The following is a 20,297-nucleotide window of genomic DNA, read 5'->3' as shown; positions in this document are numbered from 1 at the left end:
ATCTTTGTCTGTTGCCAGCTGAGCGCTTTGCTCATCTTCCTTCTGTCGTGAAAGAGGAAAATTAGACAACCATCTTCGACTGCAAAACTTTCTTTTGCCGTCTGTAATCAGCTACCTCATTTCCCAATAGTTATTAACATTGTGTGATTATAATTGATTGTGATTATTCTTCAAATTGGGAGAGTTCTGTGCGAAGGTTGTCATAAATATTCCAATCCTTTTTTTTCTTGATCTTTTATTTCGAAATAATTGGAAGAAATTGAATGGCAAGATAAAGAATGGGGAAAAAATTTCTTTTTGTGTGCAATTTGGCAACAGTGAGGCTCACATGGTTGGAGTTAAGGGACTAAATCCATACAGCAGGCTGAAATATACAAGACTGCCTTCAGGCTATGGAGGATATTATAAAAAGTCTAAAATTGGGAAATGCGATACATGGAGCTGTGAAATAAAAACAAGGTTAATTTACGCTCAGGTTTTTTTAATATCAAATTTGATTCAATTGACCATGTTTATACTTTGGGCAACATAAGCAGCCCGTGGTTATCGTTTTAATTCTTATGTCAAACGAAATGTGACAAGCGTCAGGTGATCGTGCTCGTTCATTTGTGACTTTAACCTTGTCTGAGTGCACAAGATCATATGATAACTTATCTTGCACGGGCGGGAGGCTTTCCGGTTCAAAGTGATTCTTTTCGGCTTTTTTTTTAAAGGTGTTATCAGTATGCCGTCTTTTTGGCACATCATTACATTCTCATTTTCCGCCACATTTCCCTTCCTTAGGAGTCAATTAGTGATGTGATACTTGGCTTCTTTCAAAATCATCTGAAAAAATGCGTCAAAAAAGGTTAATGTAATTTCAAAGCATTCAGTGATGGGAATTGAAAGCATTTGTGTCTCACCCATTAAATTTACTATCATGTGCTGCAATCACACTGAAGTGAGGCTACCTATAGTCATTGAAACAGCAATAATTTGGTGATGATATTTTGTATACCGTCCTCGTACCATGATGGATTTTTTATACTGAAGAAAAGGCTTGTTTACCACCTTCAAGGCTCTCCTGCTGACTTGGGTTAATTGTGTTATCAGAGAACCACAATGATAAGGTTAAAAGTCAAACAAATCACTGTAGCGTTTATGTAGAATCATATTGTGTGTCCCGCAATACGCACATTCCACAATAAATGAAACTTCAAAAGATGTGATCCTCACAATCACTTCATGTTTTCCCTCCTCAAAGGAAATGTCTGTTTAATAATGTTTCAAAGAATTGCTCTTTGATCTGTTGGCTGATAAAAGCATTGAAAACGTATCAGATGGGGCTGGTTTACCTTGATGGACGGACGTTGTTAGGTTTTGTAACCATGTGTTTACGGCAGATCTGGTCCACGCAATCCGCAATGGGCAGACTGCTAATTGGTATTAAAATGAAGCGTATTACTACTACGTATGTTTGAAGATGAGCCACTATTTAGAGCTAGTTCATGTCAGGCTAGAAAACCTGGGGTGGTGATGACTCAGCCCAGCTGGTAATTGGAGTTTTATCATTTGGCCGCAAACAGAGTAACTCAACATCTGTACTTGTTTGCTCAATTCTGACCAAGCAAAAAGGAAAATGGAGGGTTAAGTTATTTGTGTGTGAAATGTAGCATTATTGACCAGTTTCATCCACAATGTCCATCAAATTTAAAGCATAATCCTTCTTGGAATTGTTCATGCTGATTTTTTTAGAGGCGTTTTCTTGTCGTTGCTCAGAAACTTTGCAATTCCCTCATAAAATCTCTGAAATTGCAGTATGGTTCTTGTCACCTGGCCATTAGAGAATTGCCACAATCTACCACTTGGGACTCTAAGTCAAACCTTGCGATTCAGACCATCAACTTGGGAAATAACTCACAGATGTATAAATGTGTCTCATTTCTTTGACTTGTGAATGCTGGCAAGCAGTTCATGAAGGCTGAATACCTCTTAGGTTTAAAACATATGAGACCATTTATAATTTGTACAAAACACTCTTACATATGGTCTCACATAGGCTTGTGATGATGATGGGGCAATTTTACACTTACCCCTTTTGTAGGGGACTCATTTAACTTATTTGCTGCCCAAATCGGCCTTAGACGTCAAACCTGATCTGACTAAAACTTCCATTTTCACGGTGAGTCTTCCCAGTTTTAATGAATTTGACATCTATCATTGTAAGTGACAAGCATTAAGATAAATATTATGAAATCTATTTTTTTAGAAATCAACTCCAGGTTTTATTGGGTGCCATATTCAGTCTATTTCTGTTCTAATTCAGTTTAATTGCATTCATTTTGATTATATTAATTTATAGTTTAGTCCATTCATAAAAACATTAAAAAAATAATTTACTCTGCTTAATTGGCATGAGACAAAAATATAAATTATATGCACCTTTTTATTTAGTATGTCAGATTGAAGGGACACCCAGAAAGCTAGAAAAATTGCAGTATTTATTTTTATTCCCTCCTCATTGACAGTTACTGCAGTGCGCCAAATATAGAAAAAGAAAAATACATTGTTGACATTCATTATTTTCAACAGATGCCGTTTAAGTGAGGTTTATTCTTCAAATTAGGCAGAAATTCTCCATGGGGTTTTCTTGATGCGACTTTGAACTTTTCTTCATCTGTGTGCGTTTCACAATCATTATTTTTTTTTTGTATTTCAAGGTAATAACCAAATAAACACAGGAACACAGACAGGCCCTCCGCTGCTAGATCAGTAATATCTGATGGCTGCCTGCCTTCCTGGTTTCATATGCTGTTGAATCTTAATTAGAGAAATACAATAGGAAAAAAATCTGTATTGTTATGGAATCCATGAAAACTTATTAAAGTTCAATGAAATGAAATAAGCGTGGAAGCAAAAAGGAAAGGGCTGTCAAGCTTAGCTTCTTATCAGGGAAAGCAGACGATAACTTTCAGGTGTGCACAGCCTCGTGCTTCTGCTGTTGGCTGTCGCTTCAACGCGTCTTACTGATGAAAGAGTGACCTTCTCTCTTCCTCAAATGCAAAGCTGTCTGTTGACCCCGCTGACTTACTTTTGCGTGAGGCAGGAAGTGGAGAGTGACCATTAAAATTCTTGCCAGTAGACAAAAATTTGACTCCACCTAAGCCACACGCAACCCCCCCCCCCAAAAAAAAATCGCGACCTCTGGCAAACAGGCAACCTTCCACTTAAACAAGGCCAGTCTTGCAGAGACACAACACATGAATTAAAGATGTACACACGACCCCATGTTGCTGTGTAGATGCGTCAACATGCTTCTTTTCACATTGAGGCTTTGAAGTCAAAGCACTTTGTAATAACGCCACAGCCAACGGTATCCTTCCTTTCTGTTGTTTCTGTTATTTTATTCTATTTATGGAAGGCTTGTGTTTTCGAGAAACTCTAGTATAACATATCATTAACATGACTCCAGGAAGACAATCAGGGGAAGTCAAAATAGAAGGTGTAGGATTCCAACAATGGAGGAGTTGATTGCAACCATTGGCATCTCACGCAAAGGGGCACGATAGTAAGCGCCTTGCGTCCAGGTCTTTGTTTTTCCTCCAATTTTTTAAGTAGGGTCCACCCATAGCTTGATGTTGGAATTGAGGCATTGCTTGAAGTAGGGAAATGTTGGTCCAAAAGTTTTCTTATTAGCAGAGATGTGTTAGATAAATAAATTGGATAACCTCGAGCAACGCTCTCAAAGAGCAGACCAATGCCAAATTTGCTATATTTTTCATGTGCATGTGAATAAAATATCATCATTTTACCAACCCTGCAGACAAACATACAGAGACATACGGAACGAAATACCTAACCTCAGCCTTCTGGAGGTTTCACTTACTGGTGGAAGTAATTATACTTTACACCTGCGGTGGGGGAGCAATGTAGAAAATGACAAAATTATCTTGGTTGTCCCTAGTACTTCATTAAGTACTTAATGAAGACTTAGCTGTCCTAGATAATAGTAAGTGAGGCTGAGATACTTAGCAGACACTTGACCATGTTTGCAAAAAGCTGCACCAGGAAATCGAGTAGAGGTCTGACACATGGAAAGAGGACTGCACAGGACAGAAGTGATAACACTGATAACAATCCCTTGTTACCTATTTTTACAGTTACTGAAGTGACTCTTTGTCTACAGAGCTTCAGGCTTGATATTTGTGAGAGCAGTTTTGTTTGCTGAACCACATATCCGCCTATTTGTTTTAATTATTATTTTGTTGACCGTATCTAAATGACATAGTGGTGTATTGTTGTAAATTATTGTATTATGTCTTTATTAATTGTTTTGGGCGGTTGCTTTTCAGAAATTTGATTCACTAACGCGTCAGGAAGTGTTATTTTTACAGGTCGATTAACTAAAACACAAAATTTCGTTCACGTTGGTATTCTTGAAACCGTTTAAAAGACCAATTTGCCCCTCAACCGTTAAAATAAAATGATCCTTTTTTAAATAAAAGCTTTTTGGTTCACCATCAAGCCAAACCAATCTGAAACGAATAAAGGACGATCTCGTGGCCTAACTGCTCTACACAGAAAAAGCAGTTCGACTCCAGCACTTCTTCCGACTGGGAGAACACAAAGACTAGACATATTGTAATCAGTGCCGAGCGGAGTTCAGCAGCCAGTCACTAGCTCAGTCTGTTTCAGCCTTGCACAGATGTATCGCAGACTGATTAAAGTTTCAATAGCGCCCGAACACCATTTCCACCTCTCAAAGCAGCCGAGCACGGGGCTTCCTTTCCGCGGACCAATTGTGCCTAAAAAGCTTTTCAAAGTGCAGAGTTGAGCTGCACTTGAGTTTGAGGAAGGGTTCTTCTAGCTCGCACAGAGTGGAATGGAGAGCCGTGATAAATAGACTTCCTTTCAAACAATATCTTTGTAGGTCACAAGGAGAGGTGCACTCACCCGAGCCGTGGCCCACAGACGCTGAAACACGCAACCTTTAAAGTGAGATTTGAAAAGGGCAAAATACAGCCATGCAGAATAGTGATATAGGAGTGTGTAAAAATGGAGGTCACAGGGTCAATGTTCTTTCGTCTTACTTTCCCTACGTTGGCGCTTGTGATCCAAAACAAAACAGGATTTTCATCGATATATGTGGAACTCCTTGAGCGTTCTCCCTCGTCGAGGCTGACTTGACCCATTTTGGTGTACCTGTCAGCGATAGGGTGTCCACCTGGACCTGGTTAGAAGCGTGCTTAAGACAGCCGAATTAGACTTGTGTCCCCATGCACACCCCTTTACCCCTCCAAAGGCCTCTTTCATGCTTCTCTCGGTACCTTGCGTTTCGTTTAAGGGGAGCGTATTTTGGGGTCTTGGCGGACTTGGAGGGAATTTCTTAAGCGTGAGCTTATTGGGTTGGTTTCCCACTTCTTGATAGATTGGTGCTACTCCTCATAAGCCACCCACCTTCGATCACAGCAGGCTGTGAGACTCATCTCCCGTTGATGTAATTAGTCCCTTGACACATCTTTAATGGCATGTATTTATCAGGGACATTAATTAGATCCTATAGTGGGTACATTACTTGGAAAATAGTTGTTGTTGTTCTTGTTTAAAGTATTAACAACATGCGGGAGATACTATGCTAATCTCCTGGTATTAGTCACATGGTCAGCCAGCTCGTTTATCAAAGCCATTCTGCTGTGTTTTCTTCTACTTATCCTTGTTTGTCTTTTTATAAGTTCACATATAAGGTGATGTTGTGTTAGCATTATTAATTACAGCCATGGTTGTCAAGTTAATTAAGCACCATCTATCCTTTGAGTCACCTCTAAACTACAAATGGTTCAAGATGCTAGCTTTTGTTATACTCTGTTTTCTGGGACACCGAGACCTCTGATTTGTTTACATTCGGAATAGTTTTTTTGTTCTTCCCTATGAAATCACTATTGAACTGTTCTGAACTCTTTTGTGTAGTTTTAAAAGTGGCAAAACTTTTTAGTTAACATGTTTTTAATCTTTCTCACCTTAAGATGGACCCTGTGGCATAGTATATGATAGGTTGGTTGGTCGGTCTTTTCTTTAAGATGTGTTTTAAGCTCCAAACTTTACTATCCTAAGAGCATTCAAATGTACGAAGATGTCTACTAGCCCATAGTAAATTCAACGCATTCCATTTGTTTCCCACAGCTTCTGAAAAGAGATAAATCACATTTATTGTTTTCATCAGTCTCTTGTTTTTCCATACCTTTCATTGCACTGTAATTCCTTATTCTATTCCACAATTTATCTGCAAACTCGCGTCTCTGATTGCATTAATCTCCCATTCCCCCACACATATCCCATTAAGCAAGCAAGTCATTTGATATTTGTTTTTCGTGTTTTTATTTGATCTGCCTACAAGGGAAGTGTCTCTTTCTTTCATCCACTCACCATGCTAATTAGACACACTTAAGCTATTTTATTGTTACTCTAGGGATCTTTTGGGGTGCTTTCTGGGTAGTGGGTTGGTATCTGAGCGCTGCTCTACTTGAGTGCTACTTTGACACTTCACACATTTCCACATGAGGCCAACTCGATGGAGGGTCTCGTGTGAATGTTCTTACAGGTACCCTATCATATTTTAAGTGGCTCTGGCTGTATGCTAGGGGGATGTCTATGAACTCTGAGCTGCACCACAGACAATTCCATAAGAGAGCAGGAACAAACGCACACACTCTACAAAAATAGTTACACAAGGATTAAACGCTCTAGCAGTGCTTTGAATACTGGTTCTGCATTTCTGATGTATTTTATAGGTAAGACTAAGGGGGGAAAAGATATCACCATTTGTTTTTTTAAAAAGTATTTCGATAAATGACATTGTGCATGTTGAGTTAATCTCTTCATACATCAAACATGGAAAAACTGTCGCACTTTTGCTAATTTAGCAGTTGAGTCCTGGTTGCATATCTTATTTTCCACATCCGTTTGTGTGAGCAATCAATTTCTTCAATGTCCTTGCATGTGCAAACCTTGACTAAATCATCCTCCAATGGTCTTAATCAAATTTTAAAAATATTATCTCTGTAAAGATGCCGTAGCCATCGCTAGGTTGCACAGATGTGTCTGGTAATATTGAAAGACATCCGACTTGGGTTGAACAACCTTTCTCCTTTTCTCCTCCTGTAATGCCCACATTATGATGCCAACATCTTTCCCTCATTTGTTTTGCTCGCCTATTAAATTATATCTCCTTGACAAGAGGACACTGAGCTAAGGTCATGTCATCCAATGAGTTGAGCTTGTTCCTTTCCTCAAATAAATCAATAACTTTGTAATCCTTCGTTTATAAGCTGTGACAAATTCATTTTGACAGGACTCTGGCCCTCTCGGCATCTAATAAAGTGGGAATTAGAAACTAATTATAGATCTCCATCCTCCCACCACCCCACTGCTTATGACACACTTGCGCACATTGGAGGAAAGACTACAACAGACACTAATGGACTTTTCCTCGTATCAAAGAACACACGCGTAGGTGAAACTGTTGCTAACTGAAAAATTCAAAGACAAAGAAGGCCACAGTCGTCGATCAATGTTTTGCTCTTAGTCATTGTTGGGTATCTCCACAATTATTTTGGAGCATTTTGAAATTCTATCCATTCCAAATCATGTCAGTAAAGGTTGGAGGGTTTTCTTTTTTCTTTCTTGAGAGAATGGCAACAATTTAGTGTGTGTCCGACTCCATATTTTTGTCTCTTAACGATGCCAGGGAAATAACAAGCCCTTTGAGTAAAGTGCTGAAGGAGAATTCATTGAACCTTAACGAGACAATCAGATCCAAACTGAAACAAGGAACAAAATGCGCCTTTAGTCATTTGTTGAATTAAGGAACTTTCATATTGTATCCTGGAACCGTATTTTTATTTCAGTCTAACTTCAAATGGCATCCAGATGTGAGATGTGTGTAGCCACCATGTCAGCCTTTAACTGGGCCTTTGAGTCTACTATTACACAGCTGCTTTCCATCACCCCCAAAAAGTGTAAGAGACTACTACAGAAAGTTCATACTTAATGCACTTCAACTTCTTGGAAAAACGTATTTACAAAATAATCAGTCAGCGAGCACTTGTGCTTCCTTGTTTTAACCCGTGAGTTTAAGCGACTAAAATGACACAGGCCAGTTTGCTTTTATTTTAGTGGACACGCACCGTGAACATTCTTGTTTTTCTATCTTGGTTTCAACATGACATTTTTGTTTTTACATGTTTAGTTTGATTGTGCAACATCAGTTGAAATGAGCAATCACCTGACACAACAAAAACACATTAATATGTTGGATCTGTCTCATTTAATTAACTGCAAAATATTACTGCAATATCTTATATGACAAATCTCTGCTAGACAGTCTGTTCACACTGAATAGTTCTTTTTTGTGGAATATATGACAAGTGTCATCTTTAATTTAAACTCTGTTTTTACATAATAGGAAGGATGGTAACAATATAACAGTAGCCATGGAAGTTGTACAAGAGTAACATTCATTAATCTAATGATGCAACCAACAATTTTTATCTCTCCAAATGCTTCCTGCAACCCCTTCCTCCAATCCATATAAAAGCCTCAAGCCCTCATGGTAGTAGCCATCTGTGAGGTCATGGTGTCTGAACTCTATTTCTTTATTTATTTTTCTGAGTCCTTCTCACATTGACATTTATACTTGATTTGTGTGTGAGTGAATGAGCAAGCACGTTATACATGAGCCGCCTCGTCTTGACTCATTTGCACACTGTACACAAGCGTAACATCTTGTTGGAAGAAACCCACATAACAGGTCCGGAGGGACCCCAATTACTTAAGCAAGCCTGTGCTACCAACATCTGGAAATACCAGAATACAGTATTGTTAAAAGCTGAACACAACAAGAACATTCCCAGATGAACCATTTGGTATAATTCTTTCCGAAAATGTCAAAACTGCAACCTTTAACATGAATAATTGGGGGGTATGTTATTACTTAAAATGTTTTGTGATTTCCTCAATTCCATTATTGCTATTTATGTGTGTGGGTTTATAGAAATAACAGTTTCAGAGGCAGTGGTCATTACAGTGTCTATTCAAAAGTTAATAATAATGTATATATTTTTTACCTTTTTAAAATGTATTTATTTAAATATATTTCTTTTTATTTGTTTAATGATTATTCATTTATTTTTATATGTTTTACTCTTCTTCGTTTTTATGCTTTTTAATTTTTTTATACTATTTAAATTTTATTTATATTTTTTTCCCGTAAATGGATTTTATTCCCCGTTTCAAAATATGTCCGTGCAACGCAATTACTACAATTTGATGTAAAATATTTTACCGCACTACTGGAATGTGCCCCTTAAATGCCCAATTCTGTACAAATGTAAAATCATTATTCATAAATGAAAGGGTTTACATACACAAATATTGCTGTGATTCATCAACTAACCTTGGCAACCCATCTAGTCCTCCAGATTAGACACATTATGACCAATATTTTTAATACACTGAATGTTTTTCATACTTTTATATTACTGTTCTGTGCAGTTTACATTTAAATATATATTTTCACAATTTCTTAAAGTCTACCTTGCCCTAAGAAGAATAACTGAGCCAAATATTCTCATTATTATCTAAAAATGTATTTCATAAAAGAGTAATAGGCTCTCTAAATGGAGTTAGAAATAATTTGCTTTCTAATGAGATTTCTTCCAGGACCTTATGTCACAATGTTCAGCAGGAAAGTAAAAAAAACAGCTTGTGCAATATATAACTTTAAAAGATCTGGCATTCTTATCATTTGAAAGTAGTACTGGAGAGGCAACACTGCCTACACGGATTTTTTTTATATCTGCGTTTTCTTGCTTTTTAAAGTACGGATGGGAATTGGTGACTGTAGAAAAGGAACTTTTGCTTGTTGAAATATGGAGATTTGTTTCTGATGACCACAGATGATGGACTTTTATGTAGCATTGACCTGCTGGATTTTTTTCTTTGTTATCCTCCCTGGAAATCAGACTAATGCTCAAGCAGTTTAGCTAGTTTTGCTCGTGGGAGTTGAGATTGGATTCCCATTTGTCTGGAAGCTTTTTAAAGTACCCAAAAGAGACCAATTCAGCACGCACCATACATTTCCCAAGATAGCGAGCTATAGGGGGTGGAGCCGAGGCAGGGCAAACATACAGGAGGAAGCAGAAGGTCAACCTGGAAAAACAGCACACAAAAAGTACATTGACTTATCCATATCCTGCATATTCTTGAGGGAAATATTAAAAATGATTTATCAGGGAATAATAAACTTTTCTCAAAGCACAGTAGCGGATCTTGATGTTTTCCACTTTCTTGACCTTAGAGACTTTCAAATAGCTGCGTGAAGACTGCTTGTCAAAAAGACAGAAGCAACTGTAACATCATTGGTCTGAGCTTTGAGCAACAGGATCTGCTAAAAGTATATCTTTACATTTACATCCATGCTGGTTGCTTCTTATTGGCCTGATCCCCGTGACCGGATGATTCGCCTAAAGACGTTTCGCCGACGAACGTTTGACAGACGGACAGGTCGCCGAATGGACGTTCCGCCAAACCTTCATTCGGCCGAACGGCCGTTCGGCCGAATGAACGTTCGGCGGAATGTCCATTCGGCGACCTGTCCGTCTGTCAAACGTCCGTCGGCGAAACGTCTTTAGGCGAATCATCCGAGTACCCCTGATTCCAGAGACCGAGGCTCAAATTTATGGTTTGTTCTTGATTCGAAGCATGTTAAAAGGATTTCTGTAAATTGGAGTAACATTGTAGAATCATGTAATGTTCAGAGTCGTACAATAAACCTGTACAATCTAACAAGTTGCTGTACAAAAATATTCAGTGTAGAAACTTTTGAATATGGCAATGAATTATCTTATTTTCTAAGAAAACAATTTGCTTGACATGCTCTACATCATGTGAAAAACATTTTCTCTATTCTATGCACTATATTTATGAATCGTTGTTACCCTTGGCCGACAAAACTCATTTTTCCAAGATTGATTGTGCACTAATAGTTCTTCACCATTTAACTAGACAGACAAACGTGTGTGTGTGTGTTTAGTTTGACAATGAAGGCCAGCCAGCTGTTATTCGGCCATTTTTTTATTTTTATGAAAGCAAGTCCATTAAAATCTTCTTCATAGGAAAAACAGTTGGCACAACTTTACATGTTTAGGAATATTAAAGAACATCTACGACAGCAAAAACTCGTATTACTACCACCATATGTTCGGCAAAGTTTGTCCCTTTAATTGCTTGAATGTCAAGAGTGAAAACGTCAGTATATTTTGTATTTCTCTACTGCTTGTCCTCATTTGCGTCGTTTTCTTGGAATGTGAGAAGATAATGAAAACCTAGGCAAGAAAAAAAATGCTAATTGCAGCGAAAAAATCCACAGATTTAAAACCCTAGATCTCAGAAACTGTAAAACATGCATAAATATGCCTTTCTCTTCTAAAACATGAAAGATGAATCATTTGTAAAACATGTCAAGCAGAACATTAAATTCCTATTTTCCCCCACACAACGGCCTAAATGATGTTAGTCAAGATTCATTATCTTGAACAGGTTTGTCTAACGGTCTACATACAGCAGGGGTCGGGAAAGTTTTTGACAGCGAGAGCCTTAAACAATTCATATTTTCAAATACTCAGAATTTAAAAGAAAACATACCTGAAAATATGTACATTTTGTTTTAGTAATTTCACCGCTTTTAAAGTCTTAGCATTATTTTGACAACATTTTTCTGCTGTGGTAGTTGCGACTCCCTGGTACATCTTACCACCAGGGGGAGTCGTAACAGTTACGCTATTGCTAATCAACGAGGGTCAATGTGAGAATGCATCAAGAAGAGTGTAATAAAAAAAAATATGATTAAAGTGGCACTAAAGGTAGTGCCAACGCCACAGTGCCGACGTGACGCTTCCTATTGGTGCGTTCGGACTCAGCTCTCTCAACAGCTATTTCTATATTTACATCACAGGTTGACGGAGATACATATGCACCCATCAAAAGAGCCACATGTGGCTCCCGAGCCATAGGTTCCCTACCCCGCAGAAAAGGAAGATCTTCTCAAAAGATTTCTTTCAATTTAGCTCAGTGTCCATCTTTTCCGCATACTGAGCGACACACGTATACGCTCCCGCAGCCTCATCAGCAGAGATTGTTATAGGGCAGAGTCCAGAGGTCACATCATTACCAATGCCGTCATGGATCATAGATGCAGCCCTCACATTAGTCCTTCCTTCATCATTCGCCTCTGACCTTGTCCGTGGCTGTACTTCCTCTCATCTTTATCATTTGAAAGTGACCCAATCCTTGCCTTTCCTTCCTCACACTATTCCTCACAATTCTCAAAACCAAGCATTCCATCATTTTACTCGCCAATTTAAATGACAGTGTTGTTCCAAAGAGCACCTGCAGGTCTTTTATGCTGGCATTCTCCATTTTTTTCTTCATCAAAAGCACTTTGCGAACATTCTGTTTCGCCTCAGTGATGACAATATCTGCGGTCCATGTAGGAAGTTATTGACATGTTCCTTCATGTTGGGGGCGCAGTACTGGCTAATTCAATTATTAGCGTGTTGACATTGACTCGAGTCTTCTGACGCATCTAAAATCCATAAAGCCAACCTCCTCTGTCAGACCCACAATGTATGTTTCATAGAATTATTCAAAACTTAAAGGATAAAATAACAATGTCATGAATTAAACATGGACTTTCTTTTGCAGAATTTTTAAAATTCCGCTTTCAGTTTAAGCAAGTCGTCTTTGAAAAGGCGAAATAACATGATTGATGCCTCACACGTGCTACTGTCTAGCTGAGCTCAATTGTGTGTGGGGGGGAAATAAGATTTGTTGAATTAACATACAAATTGCTGATATATTATCGCAAGTGTTTCTTCAAATCTGGCAAGACAGCATTTTCCTGTCAAAATGTTTGATCTTCTGTTCTACATGCAGCTTTAGGAGGCGCTTTGTGATGTTTTATACTGATGAAATAAGCAGGCAGCTTAGCAGAATGTTATCGCTTCTATTTAGTCACACTGTGCTGAACACTCATACATAATTTTGTTCATGAGCATCTACAAAATGCTTCCCATTTTGTACCACATATTTCAGTGACTGCACTAGCCGTCCGAGTGCCCTTTCTGTGATTTATTCAGTATCCAACATCGATCAGCTTTGGGAGTTCACAGTCTTCGGTCCAGCTCTTTCTTCTTGGGCTTTGGTAGTAACCATCATTTCTCTGAGTCCAATGTCAGTCCTCTGCTTTGATGTCTGGGATGGAGGCGTTTTGTTGAAAGGGACAACCTTATCTAAGGCCTTCTTTGAAATGATAATGCTTCAGCTTGCTGCAGGTGGAGCTTCTGCCCGGGGTCAATCAAAGTCAAACTGAGCAGCTTCTCACAGCTACGCTTGGGTGGCCCTTGCCACCAAATCTTAATGTGGGATGTCACATTGACTTGAAGTAGAACAGTCATGTCGTCACACATACATTGTCTCTTACACAATGCATTTTTGTTCCACCCAAATAGGACCTATGACAGGCAAAAGAGCAAATTAACGCATTAAACCAACACGATATGAATCCCAAACTGTAGCATATGCGCTCCTGACAACACTGAAATTCAGTGATCCGTGACAAATGCACACAGGTGCCTCAGCCAACATTACAAACAGGCAAAAATAAAAGCAACGTTGAACTTTAAATGTGGCCCAATTGTGCAACAATCACTACATAAACAACCCCAAATTCAGCCAGTGTTATTATTATTGTTGGCGTATGCACAGGTACCACATTCTGAGTTTTTAGTCCAGCCAGTGCAGCTGTGATTCCTGGCCAATGTCTAAACACCCAGGTCCCCAGCACCATTCCAAACGTGCTTTAGTGGGAAGGTTAAGTCATCTGGCTAAAACACTTGGCCAAACAAATCATGTGAATTACCCACTGTGGCGACCGCTGATGAGAGGACCTGAAGGTCAACTACTGCTTCCCTCTGTGTTGTCGCTCCCGTTTATGTGCCTTTTGGATGTCTTTGTGTATGGTTTATGTAATTAACTCAATAAATTCTCATAGAAATATTGGCGATGAGTCACCTGCAAATCCATGTGGAATTGAAAATGTCTCTGACCCCCTAACTCAAAAATATCGGATATCGCCACTCATCACCACAAGGACGCCATTGTAAATCTAGCCTTTATGTCTTTGTAGCATCTGTTGGTTAATTTTGTTCCAACATGCAGTTGCATTGAGGGAAATAATCCAGTCATCAAACAAACTCTAGCATGGGTGAGTTGAGGTGACCTCGAACCAAAGCCTTTGGGATATGAAGGAAACAAAATCAAGGTGGACCAAACGGTACATCTGCATGAAATGCGGCAAAGCACATCCGACTGTTGATCTACCGGGCATGCAATTTTTTTTTCCCCACTGCAATTAGAATTTTGAGATTCGACTGTGGCCTGCAAGGATGTTTTCATCCACTTTTCACTTGTTTCGGGCTCTGTCAACTAGAGACGCAGGTGTGTAATTACATCAGCAAATAAGGCCTGGACGTGGTCCACCTGCCTCATAGTGAACCCTCTATCCAGACTTGCATTGTAGACAACAAAGGCGGCCAAGTCTAACTGATGTTGGCTTTGATGCCGCGGTCTTTTATGAGGATATATTCCTGGCAGTGGAATAATTTGCTGGCTTCTTGTTAGACTGGAGAACAATGACATACGCAGCCATGTGTGAACACATACGATGCTTGTCAAATACTGTAAGGCGCTGGCGCCCACACGATTTTACCTCATGAGCTACTTTTCAAACAATCAACTCGGAAAAAAGAAATATGCCGACTAATTTATAACCATCTAGGAATGAGCATGTAATTCGGTGACACCAAATATCTAAAATATTGCCTGCATGCAGCCAATATGGCATATTTTGTGTGTTTGTGTGTATATACATATGTATATGTGTAAATATATGTATATGCGTGTGTATATACATATGTATATACACAAAACTATACTCAGCTGAATTGTAATTATCAACAAACCACATCAAATTGTGGAGTTGACCTTTGAGTGAGATATGCCGATAAAGTCCAGGCCTAAGTTTAAAGGGGTGGGAGGGATTCCCAAGCTGACCATCACAGCCTGAATTCGTCATTGGATCCATTCATGTTGTGCTCACCCTTTGGCAAAGACGCTCCAATCAGGGATGAATAATGACAAGGAGTGGTAGCATGCAGGGATTCCATCTTTCTAATTAGTCTTCCATTAACTTTTTCAACCTTGATGGTTGCTGGGAGCAGCACACTTGGCTAGATACACACACATTGCATCGGAATTGATCATTTTTGACAATATTTTAAATCTAAAGGTGATTTGTTGTTAGGGTTTTAACAACATTTGCACATCAGAAATTTTTCAGGCTGAGGCTGTCTGCAAATGGAGTGTGTCTGTATCTAGGTTTCCCCAAACAAGGAACTCATGTTGCTAATTCAGCTTTACTAACTTTTTAGTAAAATGCATTATGCTATGTTAGACCATGAGAGATTTCAAAATAACAACAACAAAAAAACTACATTCGAAAGGCACATTTAAAAACGAAATGTATTGCTTTATTATTATTGTTTTCTAATATTGTCATCTGATGAGCTGTGTTTGATTGGAAAACAACATTACTAGTGATTAGCACCCTACATTTCTAATAATTGGTTAGATTTAATCCTTGATTATTTGTAATGTGTTTTTATTTTATTTTATGTCATCTAATGCATTTTGTCATCTCTCACTTCATTTTCCCGCATGTGCCAGTGGGCCCAGCATGACAAAAAAGAAATTTAGGTTAAGTAACAGAACACCTTGTTGCAAGCAGTAATAATAGGCTTCTAAAGGCCATTCTTTGTGTTTGACTACGGCGCTGGAATTATGATTTATTTCAGTGGGCCATCACTTTCAGGATTAAGCCTCATAAAAGACAGATGAAATTCTTGGGAAGCCACTATCTGGCAGAATAATATCCAACACATTGTCATATGCATTATTGTAGGATTTTATCACTTCTCACAAACACCATTGTCAATGTCTACACAATTTGAAAAGCTTTCTTTGCGTAATTGTTTGATGAGACTGAGATGAGATTTAATGAGCAAGCCTTCACTGGAGATGACAAAATAAAATGTCGTCATACTGAAGCATTGCCAAACATTTACAACAAGGCCTGACGTTGGAACTATTTATAAATCTGTGTCTATTTGAAAACCAGGAAAGGGGACTTTTGAATTTTATCCCTGTGTTGGATCTAGAATGGGACAAAAGCTTGTGAGCTATGTGTTCTTTTTCTCTTCACAAATAATAATATATTTCATATCTTTCTTACATTCACAGTGAATCACCAAGTCATTTATATTCTGTCTTTAGTTTAGTTTTATTAAAAAGACAAAGTTGAATCAATTTATGCAACTTTTTTTGTAGTGTTCAAGCTGCTGCGCATAATTTTATAACGATATTTTCAATGTAGTAATGACTTTATTAGCCCCACTTGTGAAATAAAAACCTGTATTTGCCATTTTAATTTTGTAAAATGCGTGCTCAGTGAAAGCATTCCAAATTGCTTGTTCCTTTTGTAGCCTTGAAAGATATTGCTCGGCTCTAACGTGCACCCAATTGGTAATGCTAATTCTGGTTATGTGCTCGATTATTTGCTAAAAGTGCTCTCTAATGGCTAATTCAGGTGGTCTCAATGGGGGTGGTACCTAATCAGACTCCTGAACAGAGCTGATTGTGTCTTGGTAATGCCCAAAGATATATCCAAATATCCAATATCCAAAATGTTCCACTTGGTTACTCTGTTATTGAACATGCTGAGTTTACTTTTCAACTAATTGTTTTTTTTATTTTTCTTCATCCTCTTTCTGTGCAGGTTACGCGCGTTATTTTCTGCGTCTTCCTAGAAACGGACTTCACCATCTACAAGAAAAAAATGTCCGTTGTTTTTGAAGGTGGGTAATTTGTCATCTATAAACAACTTTTTTTCCAAACTGTAAAAGATAGTTATTATCCTTGGATATTGTTCTTCAATTCCTTGTAAGATAAACATCGGTTACATTGGACTCTCATTCTATTTTATGGCTCTCCCTAAGCAACCTCCATTTCGGCTAACGGCGTTATTTCTTGGCGAGGGCAGAAGGCGTAACAAGTTCTGATGGGGGCTCCATGGAGGATTGTGTCGAATAGCTCGGGAGCCACTCAGCTGAGGCTGTCTGGCTTTACCAGCCTTGCATTACCTCCCATTTACCTTACTTTTCACCCCCCTACCTCCCCAACGGAATTGCGGCTCTCAGGTCTTCGTCTCGCTTCTCCCAGATGGAGAGTGTTTTGTTCCCCGTGTGCGCCCATCATCTGTCCCGCTCGCCATCGTGAAAGATTACATTCTGGGTAGAGACCTTAATTATATCGCCTGCCCTCGTATACCCAGTCGCCGTCTCATCATATTAGTCCTGTGAGATGAGAATCTGGCGCTGTTGTTCTCCAGTTATCACTCGAGCCACTTACAAGAGCTGTCACTCGATAACTGCCCTACATTTTGCCGTAAGCGGCAATACAGGAAAAACAAAATGGCTATCTGCGCTTTTCTAAAACATAACATTTAAGATGCAATGGCAGTGTAGTTATTTTCTACTGTTCCTTGATATGTGTGGAATCGCCGTACCCCCTTAACTGTTATATCATATTCCATTGTGGAGCGTCATCGCACTAGCCCAAAATCATATTCACTGATTCAATTGACTTTGAACCCCACACACTGCCCATAGTTAGCTGACATAGGCTCCAGCACCCACGCGATCCTCCTATTCTTGCAAGAAAATACATGTAGGAGAGGAATGACTTTTTTTTCTTCCTCAAAGTAACCGTAGTGCAGCCATAGAATTCGGATCTTTCTCAAAAAGGGCCAGGCAAACAAAATAACAGAGAATAGAGGAAGACTTCAAGCCTATAACAACAGGGAGGATTATACAGAAGCAATCAGGGGCTGATTAGACAGAATGTTTGCTACCTGGTGACTAAGGTAAAGCAATCATTACATACAATGGGATAAAAGCATCAGCACTTCAATCAGACAAAATGTCTCCTTATTACTCAACAAGATGTGACTCCACACTAATACCTGACATGCCATAAATAAGATTATTCGTTAAAACAACTCCAACTTTATTGCTCTTCTACATTTGCGACACTTTTCTGGGCACTACAGAAAACAGTCATACGGTCGCACAAAAAGATTGCGTATGACGGTCAGTTTTGTGTATAATGAGATGCGGTCTTACTGTATCCAAAGTACATTAGTACTTTCCAAAAGCAAACGGCATCTTCCCCTTATTTAAAATAAAAAGAAAAGTCTGTGTGACAAATCTATCAGGCAATTCTACGATTTCGCCGTGGCGACCCCTCAGGGGATAAGACGAATGTCCACCTTAAAAAAGTCATGAATGATAAAATAAAACAGTGAAGTGGAAATAAATCTGCTGTCAAACCTATCCACATCCCTGATACGTTTTCTTACATACAAGGTAGAAACTGTTAACAAAACAGACTTATTCAAATTGTTCTAACCTATTTTCATTCCTCGTCTTGCCACACACAGTGTCAAATATTCCCACATAATGAGGAAGGGGAGTTTCACACTTCTCAGACAGTTCAAGTGCCTAAGAGCAATGAGACGTTTGTTTTCAAGCAATTTCCAATTGATGAATAATGCATACAAAATAGCAGATGGCACGGCAATAGACGCATAGTGTCAATTTGCAAAAAAAAATGATCAGCTTCACTATACTAGCTGTGTTCTCATAAAATATCTATATTTTATGTGACGAGATGCTAGCACAGGTGCTGATTCAACACATTGACATTATTGTCATACTTACATTGTTCTCTATACCATTATAAAGCTCTATCAAGAAATTGCACCATGTGTTTTCAAGAGTAGCTGATCGATGTGGTAAAAACACTGCTTATTTCGAGCTAAAGAAATTTTGACAAAGCCATTTAGAAAGCTGCCAGGTGTGCCTTAGAACATTTCATCAGACTCTCTATAAGAGACAGGAAATCAGATGTTTTCTGCATGGACACCTGAGACCTCGTTAAGTCCCTTGACATCATAGGTGGTTTGATGTGTCACATCACATAGACGCTAGCCATTATCTTCCCTGGTCCTCAGTTGCTCTCACTTGGATCACTCTTTGTCTCCATGCCACTTTAGCCACTTATTCTCTCTTTTCTTCTGCTTTATCATGTTGAAGCCCCTCCTCAAGATCTACTCTATTATGTTGTCATGCAGTTCTTGATGGCTTAGATCAGGCTTGTAATTTATAAAATTGCGCCTCCCCATTTCTCACGACTACAACCGGTATAATTTATCTTCACAATTTTCATAAATGCAGTAAAATTCTGGGCTATATGCTGCTTGTTCCTGCTAAAAAAATAATCAACCCACTCTTGAGTGTAATCCAGGTGTAATGTCAGGACGGGACGTCTAAATTGATTTGACTTCATGCTGCAAATATTTTACAATGTAAACACACTGGTCTTCACTCATCTCCCAACATAGTCACAATGAAGCCAAGTACTTTACGAGCTTTGTCGTCTGTCCTAAGATTTTAGAAGATTTTGATGATCTGCGTCTGTAAACACCCTGCTGTTAAATATTTGCCAGCTACCTCCCATAATTACGTGAGTTGGAAAATGTCATCGTGAACCACATATTCACATAAAACTGCATCTCGACAGACTCGGAAAGCCAAATGTCATTGAGCGAAATATTTAGAAAAGCCTTATTGTCACTGTTTGTGGCCGCAAAAGACTTTTTTTTTCTTTTGCCAGGAAAAAGTTCTGTATCTAAGAGCCATAGTCATAAAAGAATACACTCATTTTAAATCACGAACACTAGTTTCCCATCTCAAAGGCCGCTTTCAAAATAAATTGAATCGGTAAATGAAATAATACAGAATAACATAATTCCAGTGGGTAGTGTTTTATTGCCAACATGCCTGGGGACTTATCATTTGCAAGCAGTAAGGCAGCTGTGGTTTTAGACAGTGAAACCACGTCGAAATTGATTCTGGTTACACTCTCCTAATGTGATCAGGGTGGCTGCCCGCAAGCTGGTTTCCATCATTTCATCTCCTCTGTGAGCTACAGTGGTGACAAAATAGAACCAGCGCTCGGATCTGGTGGGCTTGTTTTATTCTCTCGAACTGTTCCATTGACTTTGCCAGTGACAATTGTTTACATAG

General features: G+C 38.8%; 1 protein-coding gene across 1 annotated transcript in view; it reads left to right on the top strand.

Annotated features, from left to right (window-relative positions):
• macrod2 (mono-ADP ribosylhydrolase 2) overlaps positions 1-20,297 on the top strand; it is a 242,127-nt gene that overhangs the window by 194,472 nt on the left and 27,358 nt on the right. The window contains exon 9 of the mRNA XM_077612858.1: positions 16,928-17,006. Within this exon, the coding sequence (XP_077468984.1) occupies positions 16,928-17,006 (79 nt within the window). The remainder of the gene's footprint in view (positions 1-16,927; positions 17,007-20,297) is intronic.

This window comes from Stigmatopora argus, chromosome 11 (assembly GCF_051989625.1).
Source record: "Stigmatopora argus isolate UIUO_Sarg chromosome 11, RoL_Sarg_1.0, whole genome shotgun sequence".
Classification (NCBI taxonomy): Eukaryota; Metazoa; Chordata; class Actinopteri; order Syngnathiformes; family Syngnathidae; genus Stigmatopora; species Stigmatopora argus.
The sequence above is the reverse complement of the archived record's forward strand: the minus strand, read 5'-3'. Positions and strand labels throughout refer to the sequence as shown.